Source organism: Syngnathus typhle, linkage group LG15, assembly GCF_033458585.1.
Source record: "Syngnathus typhle isolate RoL2023-S1 ecotype Sweden linkage group LG15, RoL_Styp_1.0, whole genome shotgun sequence".
NCBI lineage: Eukaryota > Metazoa > Chordata > Actinopteri > Syngnathiformes > Syngnathidae > Syngnathus > Syngnathus typhle.
The window spans coordinates 4,136,464-4,151,003 of NC_083752.1; the positions used below are offsets into that span (position 1 = coordinate 4,136,464).

At 53.4% G+C, this 14,540-nt stretch overlaps 3 protein-coding genes across 4 annotated transcripts; 2 read left to right on the top strand and 1 right to left on the bottom strand.

The window, feature by feature from the left end:
• The first annotated feature begins 719 nt into the window (after positions 1-719).
• LOC133167912 (proto-oncogene DBL-like) lies at positions 720-7,165 on the top strand. The gene is made up of 26 exons (XM_061299027.1): positions 720-842; positions 1,197-1,331; positions 1,392-1,508; positions 1,673-1,822; positions 1,883-2,010; positions 2,084-2,198; positions 2,263-2,382; positions 2,451-2,642; positions 2,743-2,934; positions 3,094-3,277; positions 3,367-3,455; positions 3,529-3,629; positions 3,703-3,769; positions 3,856-3,971; positions 4,038-4,107; positions 4,187-4,279; positions 4,354-4,446; positions 4,523-4,648; positions 4,715-4,924; positions 5,072-5,164; positions 5,396-5,465; positions 5,910-5,928; positions 6,059-6,156; positions 6,284-6,414; positions 6,485-6,597; positions 6,672-7,165. The coding sequence occupies exons 1-26, from the start codon at positions 792-794 to the stop codon at positions 6,751-6,753; spliced, it is 2,955 nt and encodes a 984-aa protein (XP_061155011.1). The 5' UTR covers positions 720-791; the 3' UTR covers positions 6,754-7,165.
• f9b (coagulation factor IXb) lies at positions 7,162-9,699 on the bottom strand. Its single transcript, XM_061299083.1, has 8 exons — positions 9,532-9,699; positions 9,051-9,217; positions 8,949-8,973; positions 8,728-8,841; positions 8,494-8,625; positions 8,107-8,426; positions 7,893-8,043; positions 7,162-7,823 (listed from the first exon to the last, which is right to left on the bottom strand). The coding sequence occupies exons 1-8, from the start codon at positions 9,650-9,652 to the stop codon at positions 7,264-7,266; spliced, it is 1,590 nt and encodes a 529-aa protein (XP_061155067.1). The 5' UTR covers positions 9,653-9,699; the 3' UTR covers positions 7,162-7,263.
• Positions 9,700-9,733: 34 nt separating this feature from the next.
• On the top strand, positions 9,734-14,497 carry LOC133167962 (fibroblast growth factor 13-like). 2 transcript variants are annotated; one of them, XM_061299146.1, is made up of 5 exons: positions 9,734-10,324; positions 12,426-12,536; positions 12,780-12,883; positions 12,968-13,166; positions 13,248-14,497. In XM_061299146.1, exons 1-5 carry the CDS (start codon positions 10,135-10,137, stop codon positions 13,382-13,384), a joined length of 741 nt encoding a protein of 246 aa, XP_061155130.1. In that variant the 5' UTR covers positions 9,734-10,134; the 3' UTR covers positions 13,385-14,497. The 2 variants fall into 2 exon arrangements, with proteins under 2 accessions (XP_061155130.1, XP_061155131.1); XM_061299147.1 differs by having other exon boundaries at positions 10,192-12,050.
• The last annotated feature ends 43 nt before the right edge of the window (positions 14,498-14,540 follow it).

Here is a 14,540-nt window from a genome sequence, read left to right on the forward strand (position 1 = left end):
TTTCCATAGCAAATTCGTCTCCTCTTTTGTGCCAGTCCGCTGCAGAACATATGGTCCTCCAGGATTACTTTTGATGGTCAACTGTAGTCCTCAGGCAGAATTCAAAGAAACTTGAAACACAAAACAACAAACACACTTTTTTCCCCCCAATAAAAAACTATCACACCGGGCTGCAAAATCTTTTTTCCTGGGGTACTTAAGGCATAATGTTCATTTCTCAGCCAATCATGAAACCAGAACCCGTTAGGTCATAATCAATATTTTGTTTCTCTCGATGGTAGCACACGCTTTCTACTCTAAGACACATACTGTGCTCTCTCGTGGCCGGAGGAAACGTCCACATGTGTTTCCACCTTGAAAATAAATGGTGGTGAATTTACTCCATTCCATTTTTCCATGCTTGCACATAAGTTAGAAATAGACCATACATCGACTTCAATACGTAACTAAATCCAGATTAATTAATTGGGTAGAACCACTTGACAAAATAAGCGTGAACGTCCCTGCAGTGCCATCTAGTGGATTTGTTGCGGATTGACAGTTTATAGCATTTTCTTGACTAATGTGTAAAGTGACGTCAGAGTGACGTCATGTGTGACATCAGGGGGACGTGGTCAGGTCAGATGTGTCCCTGCCGCAGTTGCCTGAGCACTTCCCTCCCCTCCCGTCCCGTTCCGTTCCGTTCGGATACTGCGGGGAAGATTCACGCGCGCACACATTTGCTCGTCCTCGTCGAGTCCCACTGCAGAGTTGCCGACTTCCGGAAAACATCCCACAACCGAGTGGCACTTATGGCTGAATCCAAGCCGCAGCGGGGCTTCCCGCGTCTCCGCCGCGCCGCGGTAAGCTCCAGTCTGCGTGTTTGTGTGCGAGTGTGTCTGTTTGTGTTTTTGTGTGAAGGCGCTGGCGGATGCTAGAGGTTGTGGAGGATGCTGATGCTGCGCTATACACACACTCAGGTGCGCGTCACCTTGAGAAAGTACGCGCGTGCGTAGAGAAACACTGCGGACTGAGTCACATGATGCAGCTCCAGTTGTGCGCTCGTGTTGCAGCCTCTCCAGTCTGTGACTTCTATCATTCGTCATTAAAGCAGACTGATGATCTTTTCTGTTTAAGGGGAAGTCAAGTTTAAAGTGACACCCTATCTAAATGACCTAAAAGCTGTTGCCATGACAACCGATGCTCATCCTCCTCAGACATCATTTCCTGGCAACCTGCATTTGGTGTTGGTCCTCCACCCCTCTACCTTGCTAAGCTCCACCCCCAGCCCATCCTCCAGCACCGACCTGGGCTTCCGCTTCAGCCAGGATGACTTCCTGTTCAAGATGCCGGTAACCCAAAGTCGGCACAATCGGCGCCTGAGCCGACGTCAAAGTCTTGTGATGTCTCAGGTGGTGATGCTGCGTTCGGTGGGCGACCTGCTTCGCTACATCGACGACAACCGCCTGACCTCGGAGGCGTGCGGCGGAGCCGAGCGCCGTCAAAGCGACTGGATCGTTCTGCGCTCGGTACGTCAACCCATGTCAGCACGTCAGAGAACAAACTTACTTTTGAGGGATTTGGATTGGATGGGCTTTGAAGGCAGCAGTTGTTGGCTCACTGTTTCTTAGCATGTTAGCGTAGGCATGGCCTATGCTAATAGATGTGTGTGTGTGTGTGTGGATGGTTGCAGGCCATCGAGACGTTCGCCGTGACGGTAAAGGAGGTGGCTCACCTTCTGCAAGGCTTCGGCTCCGAGGTGTCGGACAGCGAACTTCCGGACGAGGCCAACGCCATCGACTTCCTGCTCCGCTCGCACACGCAGCGCTACCGACACATGAAGGTGTGCGTGCGGCGCTTCTGGCGGGCTCGTCGTTATTACTCCTGTTGCCTTGCCTTGTAGGAGGACATTGTCGGGGTGCTGAAGGAAGGACGCATCCTGCTGGACAATCTGGAGACGCTGCAAGCCTCCAAGAATGATTCGGCAGAAGACCGCGAAGATATCCAGTCAGACTTGGACACGGTTCAAAGGTCAGCGCACTCTCCTGACAACAAACGCGAGAAAAGTCTTGACGTTGGAACAAATCTGTGCGCATGTGTGCAGGCTGCTGTCTCAGCTGCGCGACATGGAGGAGGCCTTTGATGGCTTCTTTGAGAAACATCACCTGAAGATGCAACAGTACCATCAGCTACTGCTTTATGAGCGCAACTTCCAGCAGGTGTGCATGTACGTGTAACCCCCCCCCCGTACGCGTCCGCTACAACCTGCGTGTGGGTGCGCAGATGGAGGAGGAGCTGGAGAAGATGTCGGCCGAGGAGAAGGCCATCCCCGCCGTGGGCCACACGTTGCTGCACACTGAGCAACTCATCAAAGATCTGCACGCTCTGGAGCAACGCGCACAGGTCTCACGAGCCCGTGCACGAACGCGCATGTGTGCGTACTCACTCCGAGTTTGCGTGTGTGTGGTCAGGAGGTGATGTCCCGCGCTCAGGTCCTGACGTTACAGGGCCACCAGCTGGCCGCTTGCCATCATTACGCGCTGGCCCTCATCATGCAGCGCTGCAATGAGTTGCGTCATCACTGTGATGTCATCAGCGGGGGCCTCCGCGGCAAACGCGCAACGCTCACACGAGCGAGAGACTTGCTCGTACGGCTGGACCATGTAAGTGTGTGTGTACTCTTTTGTGCAACACACACCAAATGTGTGCGCACGCCTGTTTTTGTGCGTTCTTGTGTGTTTCCACCTGAGCGTGTGTATGCAGGCTCTGCGCTGGTGTGACGAGGGCGCGTACCTGCTGGCCAGTCAGACGGCGGAGCGCTTCCAGAGCCGCGAGGGGGCTCAGGAAGCCCTGCGGTACCTCAGCTGCCACCAAGAGAGGGCGCCAGACGTGGCAGACCACAAAAGAGACGTCCTCAGTTTGGAGTTTGAGGCCATTCTCACGCCTCAGCTGCAGGTAACGCCCCCTGGTGGCCTTCCTAGGTCAGTGGCAGGGTGGCAGGATGGCCGGGTGGCCCCTCGAGGGCAAGGGCTTCCACTTAATTGTATCTGTCAAATTAGCCTATCATGAGTCGCCTGCCGCCTGTTCTGCTTCTGATCACATGACATTGCCCAGTGTCAGATCTCCATGGTGGCGGACAAGCTGTCATCAGTGCGGACCATGATCCAAAACCGGGAGCGGTATCTTCGTAAAATGACCGACGTGAGGGTCATACCCATCCAGCCGGTGGCGCCACGTCCTGAAGTGGAAGCGACGGTGCAGCAAGGAGCCAAGGCACCGCCCTTCTCGCCCAAACACAGTGAGGCCCCTTTATCTGGTTTCCATCTGAATCAAAATAAAATGTTCACTCTGGGTCTGGTTCTGCTGTAAATTTGGTTCTGTCTGTAGGTGTGGACTTCAACCTTCTCAACGCCAGGTTCTCCTTTGATCTTCTTCCTGGAAAGAGGACCTCCAGGCGGAGCGGTGACCAACGAAAGGTCCGTATTAGAGATGTTTGGTGGTTGATGGAACCGGATCGATGCGACCATCTGGATTTTTGTGTGTGAATAGATCGAAGTGATGCACGACTACCAAGGGAACCGCAGCTCTCTGTACGGCTCCGCCCCCACCAGCGACTCTGAGGCGGAAGAAGGGGTGGAGCAAGTGACAAGGTGACTGACTGAAAGGTGGTGGCGGCAAACCTCAAAGCTGGTGGCGTCCTGACCCGAGTTTTGAACTCCGCAGCCACATCATGAAGGAGCTCATCTCCACCGAGAAGATTTACGTGGAGCAGCTCCTGGCCGTTCTTCTGGTGAGCGGACCGAGCTTTACGTCCTCTATTGGTTCCCGTCAGTGCTGATGGCCTTTCTTGTTGTTGCGTGTGGTGGGGCCCTTCAGGGCTACCGAGCCGAGATGGAGGACCCGTCCGTGTGTCATCTTCTGCCACCGCCTCTCCGTGGTCACCAGGACGTCCTTTTTGGAAACATGCCAGAAATCTACCAATTTCACAGCAGGTACCTTCAAGGCCCAAACCACCTCCGCCCGCTTGGCGTTGGTCAACACATGTCTTGTGCTTCCAGAACCTTCCTGCAGGACCTCCAGCGCTGCCTGAGCACTCCGGAGCAGGTCGGCCAGTGTTTCCTGCGGCGGGTGAGAGCGATGACCACGACGCCCTTCTGTGCCACAAGTCAAATCAGCCTTACATACGTGTGCATGCACGCGTCCGCAGAAGGCGAAGTTCCAGATGTACGAGCATTACTGCCAGAACAAGCCACGCTCCGAGTCGCTATGGAAAGAGTGCTGTGACTCCGCCTTCTTCCAGGTGTGTGTGTGTGCCTCGATATGTATCTGTGTGCGTTCCCAAAGGAGCAATGATGTACCGTTTTCTGAGCGCAGGAGTGCCAGAAGAAGCTGGAGCACAAGCTGCCTCTGGACTCGTACCTCCTGAAACCCATCCAGCGTCTCACCAAGTACCAGCTGATCCTGAAGGTTCCCATTGCAGGCACTGACGCAGCATGGCGGCGCACACTCCTCACACGCCTGTCGCCCTTGTGCCTGCACGCAGGAGCTTCTCAAACACTGCACAGAGCCGCAGTACCGCTCGCAACTGCAGGAGGCGCTGGACTGCATGCTCGACCTGCTCAAGTCCGTCAACGACTCCATGCACCAGACCGCCATCATCGGATACCAGGTGGCCGTCTGTCACGCCTCATCGAGAGCTGTCAATGCGCATGCTGACCGATGGTGGGCGTGGCAGGGTGAGTTGGGCCTCCTGGGCCGCGTGGTTCTGCAGGGCAGCTTCAGCGTGTGGAGCAGCCACAAGAGGGCGGCGGCCCGCATGCGGGAGCTGGCCCGCTTCAAAGGTGCCCAGCGCCACGTCTTCCTCTACGAGCGAGCGCTGGTGTGCTGCAAGCGCCGCGACGACCGCCAAGGCTCGCCCGTCTACAGCTTCAAGTCCTGCCTCGGTGTACGTGCGGCACACACACACACCACCGTTATTTTGACACATTCAACAAGACAACAATGATGATGCCCATCTCTACTGTAAATGGAGAAACAGATCATCTCTTTTCATTCCTTCCATATTTTTTTTGTCTCGTGCATCTGCGCTCAGATGAATTCAGTGAGCGTGACAGAAACGGTGAAAGGAGACCCCAAGAAGTTTGAAGTCTGCCACAGAGGAAGCCAGGAAGTCTACATCCTGCAGGTAAAGAGTTCAAAGAGTCCTTCATCCATTCCTTGAGCGATAGAAAACTGCCTGCACCTATCAAGCAATCCGATAAGCCGATGGTCCGAACACGAGCCACTCCGAATCAAATTGTGGAAAATACAACAATCACAACTTTGCACAATCGCCCCCTTCTGTAATTTGGGGACAACAAACACAACACCCCCAACACTTCCATTTTGCAATTAACATGTTGACATGCCTGCACAGGCTCCCAGCGTGGAGGTGAAGGTCGCCTGGCTCACAGAGATCCAAAAGCTCATCAGTCAACTGCACAAAGGTAACTTGAGGGGTGAATGGAGAGACATTTCTCCATTCATGAATGGGTAAATGAGACTACTACTTGCACTTGTCCTCCCTCACCTTCATTGAAGCAGCGTGTGACTTTTCAGTCTTTCCTTCCGTGTCGCCTTTGAGACAAACGTTTGTATGGCCCGCCTCCAGCTGGGGTCGGTTCGTGTGCACCACACCGCCCCCAAGAGGCCAATGCGTGCACAGCAGGAAAGCCCGACCCACGCACAGATGCCGCGTGCAAATAAAATAAAATAAAATAAAATAAAATAAAATAAAATAAAATAAAATAAAATAAAATAAAATAAAATAAAATAAAATAAAATAAAATAAAATAAAATAAAATAAAATAAAATAAAATAAAAAGCAGGAATCAATGTTTGAGGAATGACTGAGCGATCTTTGGTTCACATGCGTGTGGTCTTTCTTTCAGACAGCCTCATCTCGGACAGGTGAGCCCCACACACATGCACACGTTTTTTTTATTTCCATATTTATGTTCATATTTATTTTTTATCATTTATTTATTTTTGTTTTTTTAATTTGTAGTATGCTTGCTAAGTGTTTTTTTGTCACTTGCAGCTCTTCCGCCTCCAGCCCCGCCCACCCCAACAGATGGGAGGACTCTGTGAACACCAGCCACGCCCATTCGGACCCTCTGGGATTCTCGTCCCGACGCGGTGAGTACACTTGCGGCCGCAATGCTAACACCCCTAGCTGAATGCTAACTTCCTTTAAATTGAATGCTTTTTTTCTCTGGCATGAATCAAAGCTAGCCCTGTCATTTTTCGTTCCCCCCGACTGCAGCCTGGTCAGCATCTGCACACTCGGCGGCCATCTGCGACGGCTTGGAGGACTGGGGCGCCACGGACGGCTCAGACATGTCCGATTCAGAAGAAGAGGTCAACGCAGGGGAAGAGGATCGACCCCCGACGCTAGTGAGACCTCGTGACACCTGACATTCTTTGCAAGTCAGCTGACTAGCTGTTCCCGTTTGCGGCGCCGCAGGTAGCGGGTCGCTATCGAGTCCTGGTGGCCAGCACCGTGTCGAGCCACGATGACATCATCTTCACGTGCGGCGATGTCATCCAGCTGCTACGCCGCGATGAAAATGGAATGTGGTCAGTAGCTTCTTACGCGCACACTCAGTCCACTGTGTGCGTACGTGGCATAAATGTGTACGTGCTGGCATCAGGTTGGTGAGGAACGAGAGTCGCGCCGAAGAGGGGCTTGTCCTGCCCTCAGACCTGCATAGGATTCTGGGAGAGACGTGTTGAGAGCTAATCGGAGAGGCAACGTCTTCCTCACGGCGACGTAGCAGAAAAGCACAACATCAGCGCTTCCTCCATCATCGTCATCACCAACGTCACGTGCCAAATTGCTTGGCCAAACCTTAGCGTAGAACGTTAGCGTAGCATGGCAGCGCAACGCCTCTCCACGCACATGAAGTCAATCGTAGAAGAATGTCAGAAGTGCCTTACATGTGACGACCAGCCTGTCGAGAAGCTTGATGTCCACGAGCGATGACATCATCAGTGGCTTTCGGATTCAACGCTGCGCCCTTTAGCGCTTTGTTGTCTTTTTCAAAGCTCATGTTGTGATTTTCAATTGTGTGCAGGACTTGGGTTGAGTCACGTTTGTTTCAAAAGTGCTGAGTTGGACATTCACAATTAAAAGCACACAAATCACGTTCGTGGCTTTTTATTGTTTGAAACGTGAGAGGAAGGGAAAACGAGAAGGAGGTGGCTACTCTGAGAAGCAGAAGATGGAGACAAAGAAGTGCATGTTCATGAGTTGGTGTGGATGCCGATGGTTTTGCTGATCCAGGCGTAGTAGCGCGAGACGTGTGTGTAAATGCCATACTTGCCGGACGCGGCGCATTCCTCGCCCCAGCTGACTATGCCGGTGAGGAACCAGACACTCTGGTGGAGAGTGACGTGCGGCCCCCCGCTGTCCCCCTTGCAGGCATCCTCCTTACGGTCGCGGAAGCCGGCGCAGAACATGAAGGGGGTGATGTTGTACTTGCTGCTGGCCTTGCAGACGGCGCGATTCACCAAGGGAACGTCCACCCGGCGCAGCACCGACGACTTGGCCCCCCTGAAAATAACTTGGCCCCAGCCGCTCACCACAGAGACGGGCGCCTCCTCCTGGAGGGTCTCCGTGAAGTCTTTGGGCCCCAGGCAGACGGGCCGACGCTGCGGCGACAACTCCACCGCCACGGCCAACTTGAGCAGCGCCACGTCATGGTTAAAGGGTGACTTGTTGAAATTGTATAATCTGTGCACGTGCTCCTCAGCCACTTCGTGGTCCCTCTCCGGACCCTCGTGCTTGTCCATGTCGTGTTCGCCTGCCGCGGAGGCACATCGCTGTCATTCTGGTGCTCACGCAAACATTTGGGTTCCAATCGGTGAGTCACCTAATCGCACGAAGAAGGTGATTTCCCTCACGCGGGCCTCCAACACGCAGTGTGCCGCTGTGATCACCCAAAGCTCGCTGAGCAGCGAGCCGCCGCAGAAGGGTTTCGCCTTGGGGTCCATCAACCTCTCCGAGTGCGAGATCAGCGCCGCCTACGGGAGCGCTGCTGGTGGTAAGGCATTGTGGGGAGGGGGGCGGTGCGGGCCATGTCATACCTGCCAGGGAAAGTCACCCGCTTTGGCCTCGTTGCCGCCCACGATCCTCTGGTCGTTGTTCTCACTGGCCGTGATGGTAGGCAGCGTGGGGAAGAAGGATTGCCACAGCAGCGGCGATGACGACGGCTCGCCGGCTCCCCTGACCGAGCGCCTCCTGAGCTGAGAGACCGTGGAGGCGTTGTCGCCACGCTCCGGCTCGTCCTCATATTCATAGTCCACCCACTCGTCCGGGATGATGTCATCGTCTGGCTCGGCTCCGTCTGTCCAGTTGGCCGAACGCGGTGTGGGGGCCGACCCCGTCCTGCCGCAGCTGAACTCGCCTGCACCCACATGTTTCCTGACTTCCTCCTTTCAAGTTTATCTGCGCGCGTTGCGTGCCCGTTTCACCTGTGGGCTCGCAAGTCACGAGGTCATCGTCTAGTTTGTATCCCGATGCACAGTGGCAGCGCACGCTGTTTGAGTTCATGGAGCAGAAGTGAGAGCAGCCGCCATTGTTGATCGAACACTGCTTGGAGACCTCTGCCGGGAAAACACAAAGTTCAGCCCAAGTGCGATATGCATGGCATAACAGTGTGTGTGTGTGTGTGTGGGGGGGGGGGTGTTTGTCCGCCAAACACTCACCAATCTCGCAGTTCTTTCCAGTAAAGCTCGGGTTGCACCAGCACACGTACGATTTGATGCCATCGTGACAGCTACCGCCATTTTGGCAAGGAGGTGGCTTGCACTGGTCGCCGTCTATCCGCAAACACACACACACTGCCTTTAAAGAATCTCAAACAATGAGACACAGAAAGTGACACACAGGTGAGCAGAAATAGCCAGATGGGAGAGGCGTGCCTTACCGCTGTATTTGGCCATGAATTCCATCTGAAAGGATCAAAGTTGCCTTAATGTCATCTGAATTTGAGGCAACTTCCTGAGTTGTTTTGTATAAGACTGCGCACCGTTTTGGTATCGTCCTCAAAGTACTCGCGGGCCTCCTCGTAGTCACACGTTTCCTCCCAGCATTCCCGCTCCAGATTGCCAGCCTTCAACTCCTCGAAAAGGGTGTTGAAGCGCCGTTGGCGTTTCAGCACCTCAGACGCCGCCCGCCGCTCTATCCGTACCTCGCCTGCTTGCCCAAACCGGACCAAAACATACCAATACAATGCCAAAGAAGCAAACAGTGCCCCCTGCTGCCCCCCTTCTAGCTCCGCCTGTGATAATGCATTTGTATGTCATGTATGTTCATGTGTTTGTCGGTTTCATCAATATGAAATTTGATTGGTTTCGAAAAGTAAACAAAAGTGAGATCAGCTCATTGCTGTCCGAGCTGAAGTTGTTTAACTCAGACGAGCAAACGCGCAATTATCATTAGTTGAGGAAGCCAAAGGTGACAAAGCCTCGAAAAAGGGGCTCAGAACCGACCCCCGTCTTGTCACTCACGCGCGTTTCCATCCACATCGTCATTGGTGGCGGCCCGGACTCCAAACGTTAGCAGCAACAGCACCAAACGCACGGAGGCCATCTTCAATCTGTTTTGCTCAAAGTACAAGCGCAAACACATGCGCGCGCATGCCCAAGTTTTGGGCAAACAATCTTTGGTGTTTGCTTTGGTCTCAACTTCGTCCGACTGTTTGAAAGTTCAACTTGCTGAGCGGGCGTCTTGCTTGTCTGCAACTTTCTCCTTTCAGCACTTTTTAGATACGCGCGCGCGTGCCCGTGGCGTTTGCGCGCATATTTTAACAGCGAGTCGTGTTGCGAGATAATGGACGTCGTATGTAATGTATGGATGGATTATGGGAAGGATGGATATATATATATAGATCTTTCAAACTCAACTGAATGTTTTGCTCCCAGGGGCGGACATAGGGTGTCGCAGTGGCCTGTTGGGGGCGCCGTGGCAGATAGCATGAAACGCACGCCGGGCGAAAAAAAAAAAGGCCGCAAACAGGATTCCGGGTGTCCAGGTGGCGAGATTTGGGAAGCGTCCCACCTCCAAACAGGCGAGGTGGAGATGAAAGATTGATGAAGTCCTAATGGCCTCTAATGTCCTATAACGATCGGCCGACTGGGGCGGGCGGGCCTAATGGATCCGGAGCCCAGGAGAGAATCGAGCGCTCGCAACTTCCGCGACTGGCCGACGGGAAGTTGCCAAATACCACAAATGCCAGGAGCGCAGAGGCTCCGGAGCTCCGCTGGCGCAGCATGACCTTCCCTCTTCGCAGATCCACCTCAGGTAGGGTGGACGGGACGGAATGAACGGGGCAAAGCTCGACCCGGGATAGCTTTTTTTGGTTAAGTCGAGTCTAAGTTGTGGTAGAGGAAACCAGAGGAAAATTCTTGATGGCTTGGGTGGATGTTCTCAGTGGATCTCAGAGCCAAGTGAAGCCATGGCTTTTGGAGGGATTTGAGAGGGTCTGGGCAAGTCGAATTTTACAGTGGCACAGCTTTGGTGTAGTACCACTTTGGGCCACAAAGCCGGCAGGCAGCACTGAGCTCTCCTGGATATTTACAGTGACTGTACCATCTATGATAATTCCCGTTAGCATTTCTAAGGAATTTTACATCATCCGGTAGCATTAAGATAGTGGATGTTATAGAACAAAGTATTTTAATAAATGTTTTGAGAGAAGTTTGAAAATAGCGAGTTGTTTTTCCTCTTTGTTTTCCGCTTTTGGAGTGGGAAGCTGCTGCTTGCTCTTTTTCTTGCGTTGCAAACTTGCCGCCCTGAGCCAGGTGAGAAGTGGCTTTTGGCTTGCGACTCGGTGCAGCTCCCTCTGGTGGACACCGCGAGGTACAAGTCACGTTGCAAAGCGATGGATGAAGCGGAAACGTGCGTCTTGAAGTTCGTCCGTTTTTTTCTTTTGTGTGTGTGTCTGTGTGTGTGTGTGTGTGAAAGTGACAATGCGCTTTTGAGGGTGGGGTGTCTTTTTTTAGTTTCTTTTAGACAGGCCCTGTGAGTGCATGCTAATGTGTCTGACTGGTCTTTTCAGTGTGAGAGAGAGAGAGTGCGTGTTGCAGAGGTCTCCTTGCAGCGCCTCTGCACCAAAACAGCAGCACATCCCCGCCCCTTCACAAGCCCCCACCCCTACTCCTGCAGCTTCCTCCATCTTCCTTCGTGCTCACGCCCCCCCCCCCCGCCTTTTTTTGTGAATGCTGCTTAGTTTCATTGACAAATAGAAGGACTGGAGGGGGGCAGGTGTGTGTGTGTGTGGGGGGGGGGGGAGTACTTGCAAGGAGGGCTCACTGCAGCTGCGCAACAGCTTCATCACAAACACACATAGCCACGCATACATGCTTGCACACACGTGCACACAAATGCTGTTGCTCACACACACAACACATACATTCACACATACACGTCCAAACTAGAACGTATACGAAAAAAAGTCACACACAACACTCACACAAAAACACACACACACACACTCACAAAACGAACTGCTTCTCACACACACACATTCTCACCCCCAAAGAGCCACGCATGCACTCTGTGACACACACCTTCAGATGCAAGAGCAGATGCTCGGATGTGGACGGAGGTCGTCCGGACTGAGGGGCGTCGCCGCGGCAACCAGGCTACGCGGGGGGGCCGCGGCAGTCTGAGGAGCCGGTGCAGGAGCCGGCAGGAGGGGGCGAGGCGGGCGGGGGTCGTCGGGGGTCTTTACCAGATTCTTGAAGCGCGCCGATGGACGTGAGGACGTGTGGGCGCGCAGCGGCCGCTGACGCCTCCGGGCCGTGAACATCTCACCTTGCCTCGCCCCCCCCCTGGGCTCCCATGTCGCGCGCGGCGGCCATCGCCAGCTCGCTGATGCGCCAGAAGCGGCAAGCGCGGGAACGTGAGAAGACTAGCGCGTGCCGCGCAGGCGAGGCCAACGACAGCGCTGGCAGCAAATTGAACGTGTTCGCGCGCGTCAACTTGTTTGGCGCCCGCAAGAAGAGGAAGAGGAGGAGGCCGCCAGGTGAGCTTCATCCTCCGCATCGTCATCATCATCATCGCTGCATCCAGAGGTAGTGATCAGAGGTTGGGGGTTCGAACCCCAGTCATTGTGACTGTGTCGAAGTGTCCTTGAGCAGGACACTGATGGTGTATCATCAGGAGGGGAATTAGGAAGCGGTGCCAGAAAGTAGAAGAGCGCGATACTAGTGGGAGCCCGTTAACCAATTAGCATCTTCATCTCAACTTTGATTGGCCTCGTCTGCTGTGCGGTTTTCCGTTCAACCTGCAGCTGAGGGTTCCCTCCGTTATTTATCCACATATGCCCTTTTGGCGTCCAGTTTGTCATTTGTTGATAGAGTCCTAACAGGCTTTCTGTTTTCTTTTTTTTACGGAGCAGAGCCGCAGCTGAAAGGCATCGTGACGCGGCTGTCAAGTCGGCAGGGCTTCCAGCTGCAGCTTCAGCCCGATGGCACCATCGATGGAACCAAAGAAGAAGACGCCGCCTACGGTCAGCGTACGCACATGCCACCGAGCCTCTAATTCATATTATCATGTAAGCGTGGATGAGCAGCATCTGCAACAGTTGTCCAGGGAGCAGACCAAAGTTGAGCAAAAATGCCATCCAGTACTAACTAGTAGTCAAAGAAGCTACAAAGAAGGGACCTCATGCTGAATATCCTGAATAAACACTCTGCCTCATAGAAAGCCATTAAACACTTACAAATTGCCATATTTGTGTGTGTGTGAACAGCCGTGTTCAATCTGATCCCCGTGGGACTTCGTGTGGTCGCCATCCAAGGCGTCCAAACCAAACAGTACCTGGCCATGAACAGCGAGGGCTTCCTCTACACTTCCGTATGTCCACACACACAAACATATTCGGAGTCACACACAAATATACGTTCTTACATGCACTCTTTTGCACAACCACGCACACAGGAACACTTCACGCCCGAGTGCAAGTTCAAGGAGTCAGTGTTCGAGAACTACTACGTGACCTACTCGTCCATGATGTACCGCCAGCAGGCGTCGGGCCGAGCCTGGTACTTGGGACTCGACAAGGAGGGCGCCATCATGAAAGGCAACCACGTCAAGAAGAACAAGGCCGCCGCCCACTTCATTCCCAAACCGCTTAAAGGTAACTTTCTTTTTTTTTTAGGATTGTTGCAGGAGCTTCCTAAAAATAAAGTGTTGACTGATTTTTTTTGTGTGTGAGCAGTGGCCATGTACAGAGAGCCGTCCCTTCACGACCTGACCGAGCTGTCGCGTTCAAGCAGCGGCACACCGACTAAAAGTCGCTCCGCTTCGGCTCTACTCAATGGAGGGAAGTCGCCTAGCAACAACGATCTGTCCTAGCCCCACCCTCGCCTGCTCAAGCCCACCCCACACGCACACAAACACACACAAACACACGGTCTGCGTTGGGAATCATTCACTCCTTTTCTATCAGATGCAGACGGCGAATTCAACAGTCATCACTACGGCGTGATTTTTCTACAGTGGACCTTGAGAGCTCCCCAAAAAAGATCTTCTGCGTTGGCAATCATTTGCTCATTCCCAGTCAACGCGCACGTAAGGCAGATTTGATTCTGGAAAGCAACTTTTGAGCCACCGTCCGTTTTGGAGGGGAGGGGCCTATCTTCTCCTCATGCTCATCACGCCCCAGCCGCACACGGGCCTGCAAAGACAATCGTCTGACAGACTGAAGACGCATCCAAAGAGGAAGGCGGGCTGTTGCTAAGGAACAGACGGCCATGTTTACACGGAGCCGGTGGCGGCCATCTTTGTAGCTGTTAGCGAGGTGTGGCGCGTGCCCGCGAGCTGCGACGTTTACAAGCCCGCCTTGCTCTTCACGAGACAATTCTTGGCAAACCATAACAAGGCATCTTGCACACTCGTTTGGACATTCCAAGAATGAGCCCTTTTCGCAAGCTTTCCATGACAAACTGAATGAAAAATTGCCCTACTGGTACTACATTTTGCAACCTAGTCAAATAACGTCAAATTACTCATTCGGGACAGATCCAAGTCAAAGCATTCCAACTTCAACTTGTTCCGCTCACTCAGGACATTTGCGCTTTTCCTAATCACTCACTACTTTGCTATGTTAGCATGGCAGCCGTGAGCAACCAACTCCGCCCCCAGCTCCGATTGCACATTTCTTCCATTTCAAAGAAATCTCCAGCACTGGAGTGCCACGTCGCAACTTCTCCGCAAATGGCGTCGTCTTTTTTGCTTCCTTAGTTTGCTCCAGTTTGTGCCCCGGTGCTTGTCTTGCCGCATGAGCGCTCGCTCGCTGACGTCCGGCCTCGTATCAGCATGCCGAGGTTGCCCATTATGTTTACGCTCGCCGGAGGGTGCCAGTGAGCCACAAGGGACAAACCAGAACTCTCGCGACGGGGACCAACGAGAAAGCGGTGGCGGCCGACGGCGGAGCGCCGAACCCTTTCCTTCCCGCTGTGGACTGAACTTACTGAATAAACTTTGTAAACAAGTCACTGCTCGCTCTGAT

Coding starts and splice junctions, on each gene's coding strand:
- LOC133167962 (XM_061299146.1), top strand. CDS start 10,135: ATGTCCTATAACGATCGGCCGACTGGGGCGGGCGGGCCTAATGGATCC. Junction 10,325..12,425: donor TCTTCGCAGATCCACCTCAG/GTAGGGTGGACG, acceptor TTTACGGAGCAG/AGCCGCAGCTGAAAGGCATC. Junction 12,884..12,967: donor AGGGCTTCCTCTACACTTCC/GTATGTCCACAC, acceptor CCACGCACACAG/GAACACTTCACGCCCGAGTG.
- f9b (XM_061299083.1), bottom strand. CDS start 9,652: ATGTGTTTGCGCTTGTACTTTGAGCAAAACAGATTGAAGATGGCCTCC. Junction 8,842..8,948: donor ATTCATGGCCAAATACAGCG/GTAAGGCACGCC, acceptor GTTTGCGGATAG/ACGGCGACCAGTGCAAGCCA. Junction 8,427..8,493: donor CGTGACTTGCGAGCCCACAG/GTGAAACGGGCA, acceptor ATGTGGGTGCAG/GCGAGTTCAGCTGCGGCAGG.
- LOC133167912 (XM_061299027.1), top strand. CDS start 792: ATGGCTGAATCCAAGCCGCAGCGGGGCTTCCCGCGTCTCCGCCGCGCC. Junction 3,278..3,366: donor GCCCTTCTCGCCCAAACACA/GTGAGGCCCCTT, acceptor TTCTGTCTGTAG/GTGTGGACTTCAACCTTCTC. Junction 3,770..3,855: donor AGCTCCTGGCCGTTCTTCTG/GTGAGCGGACCG, acceptor GGGGCCCTTCAG/GGCTACCGAGCCGAGATGGA.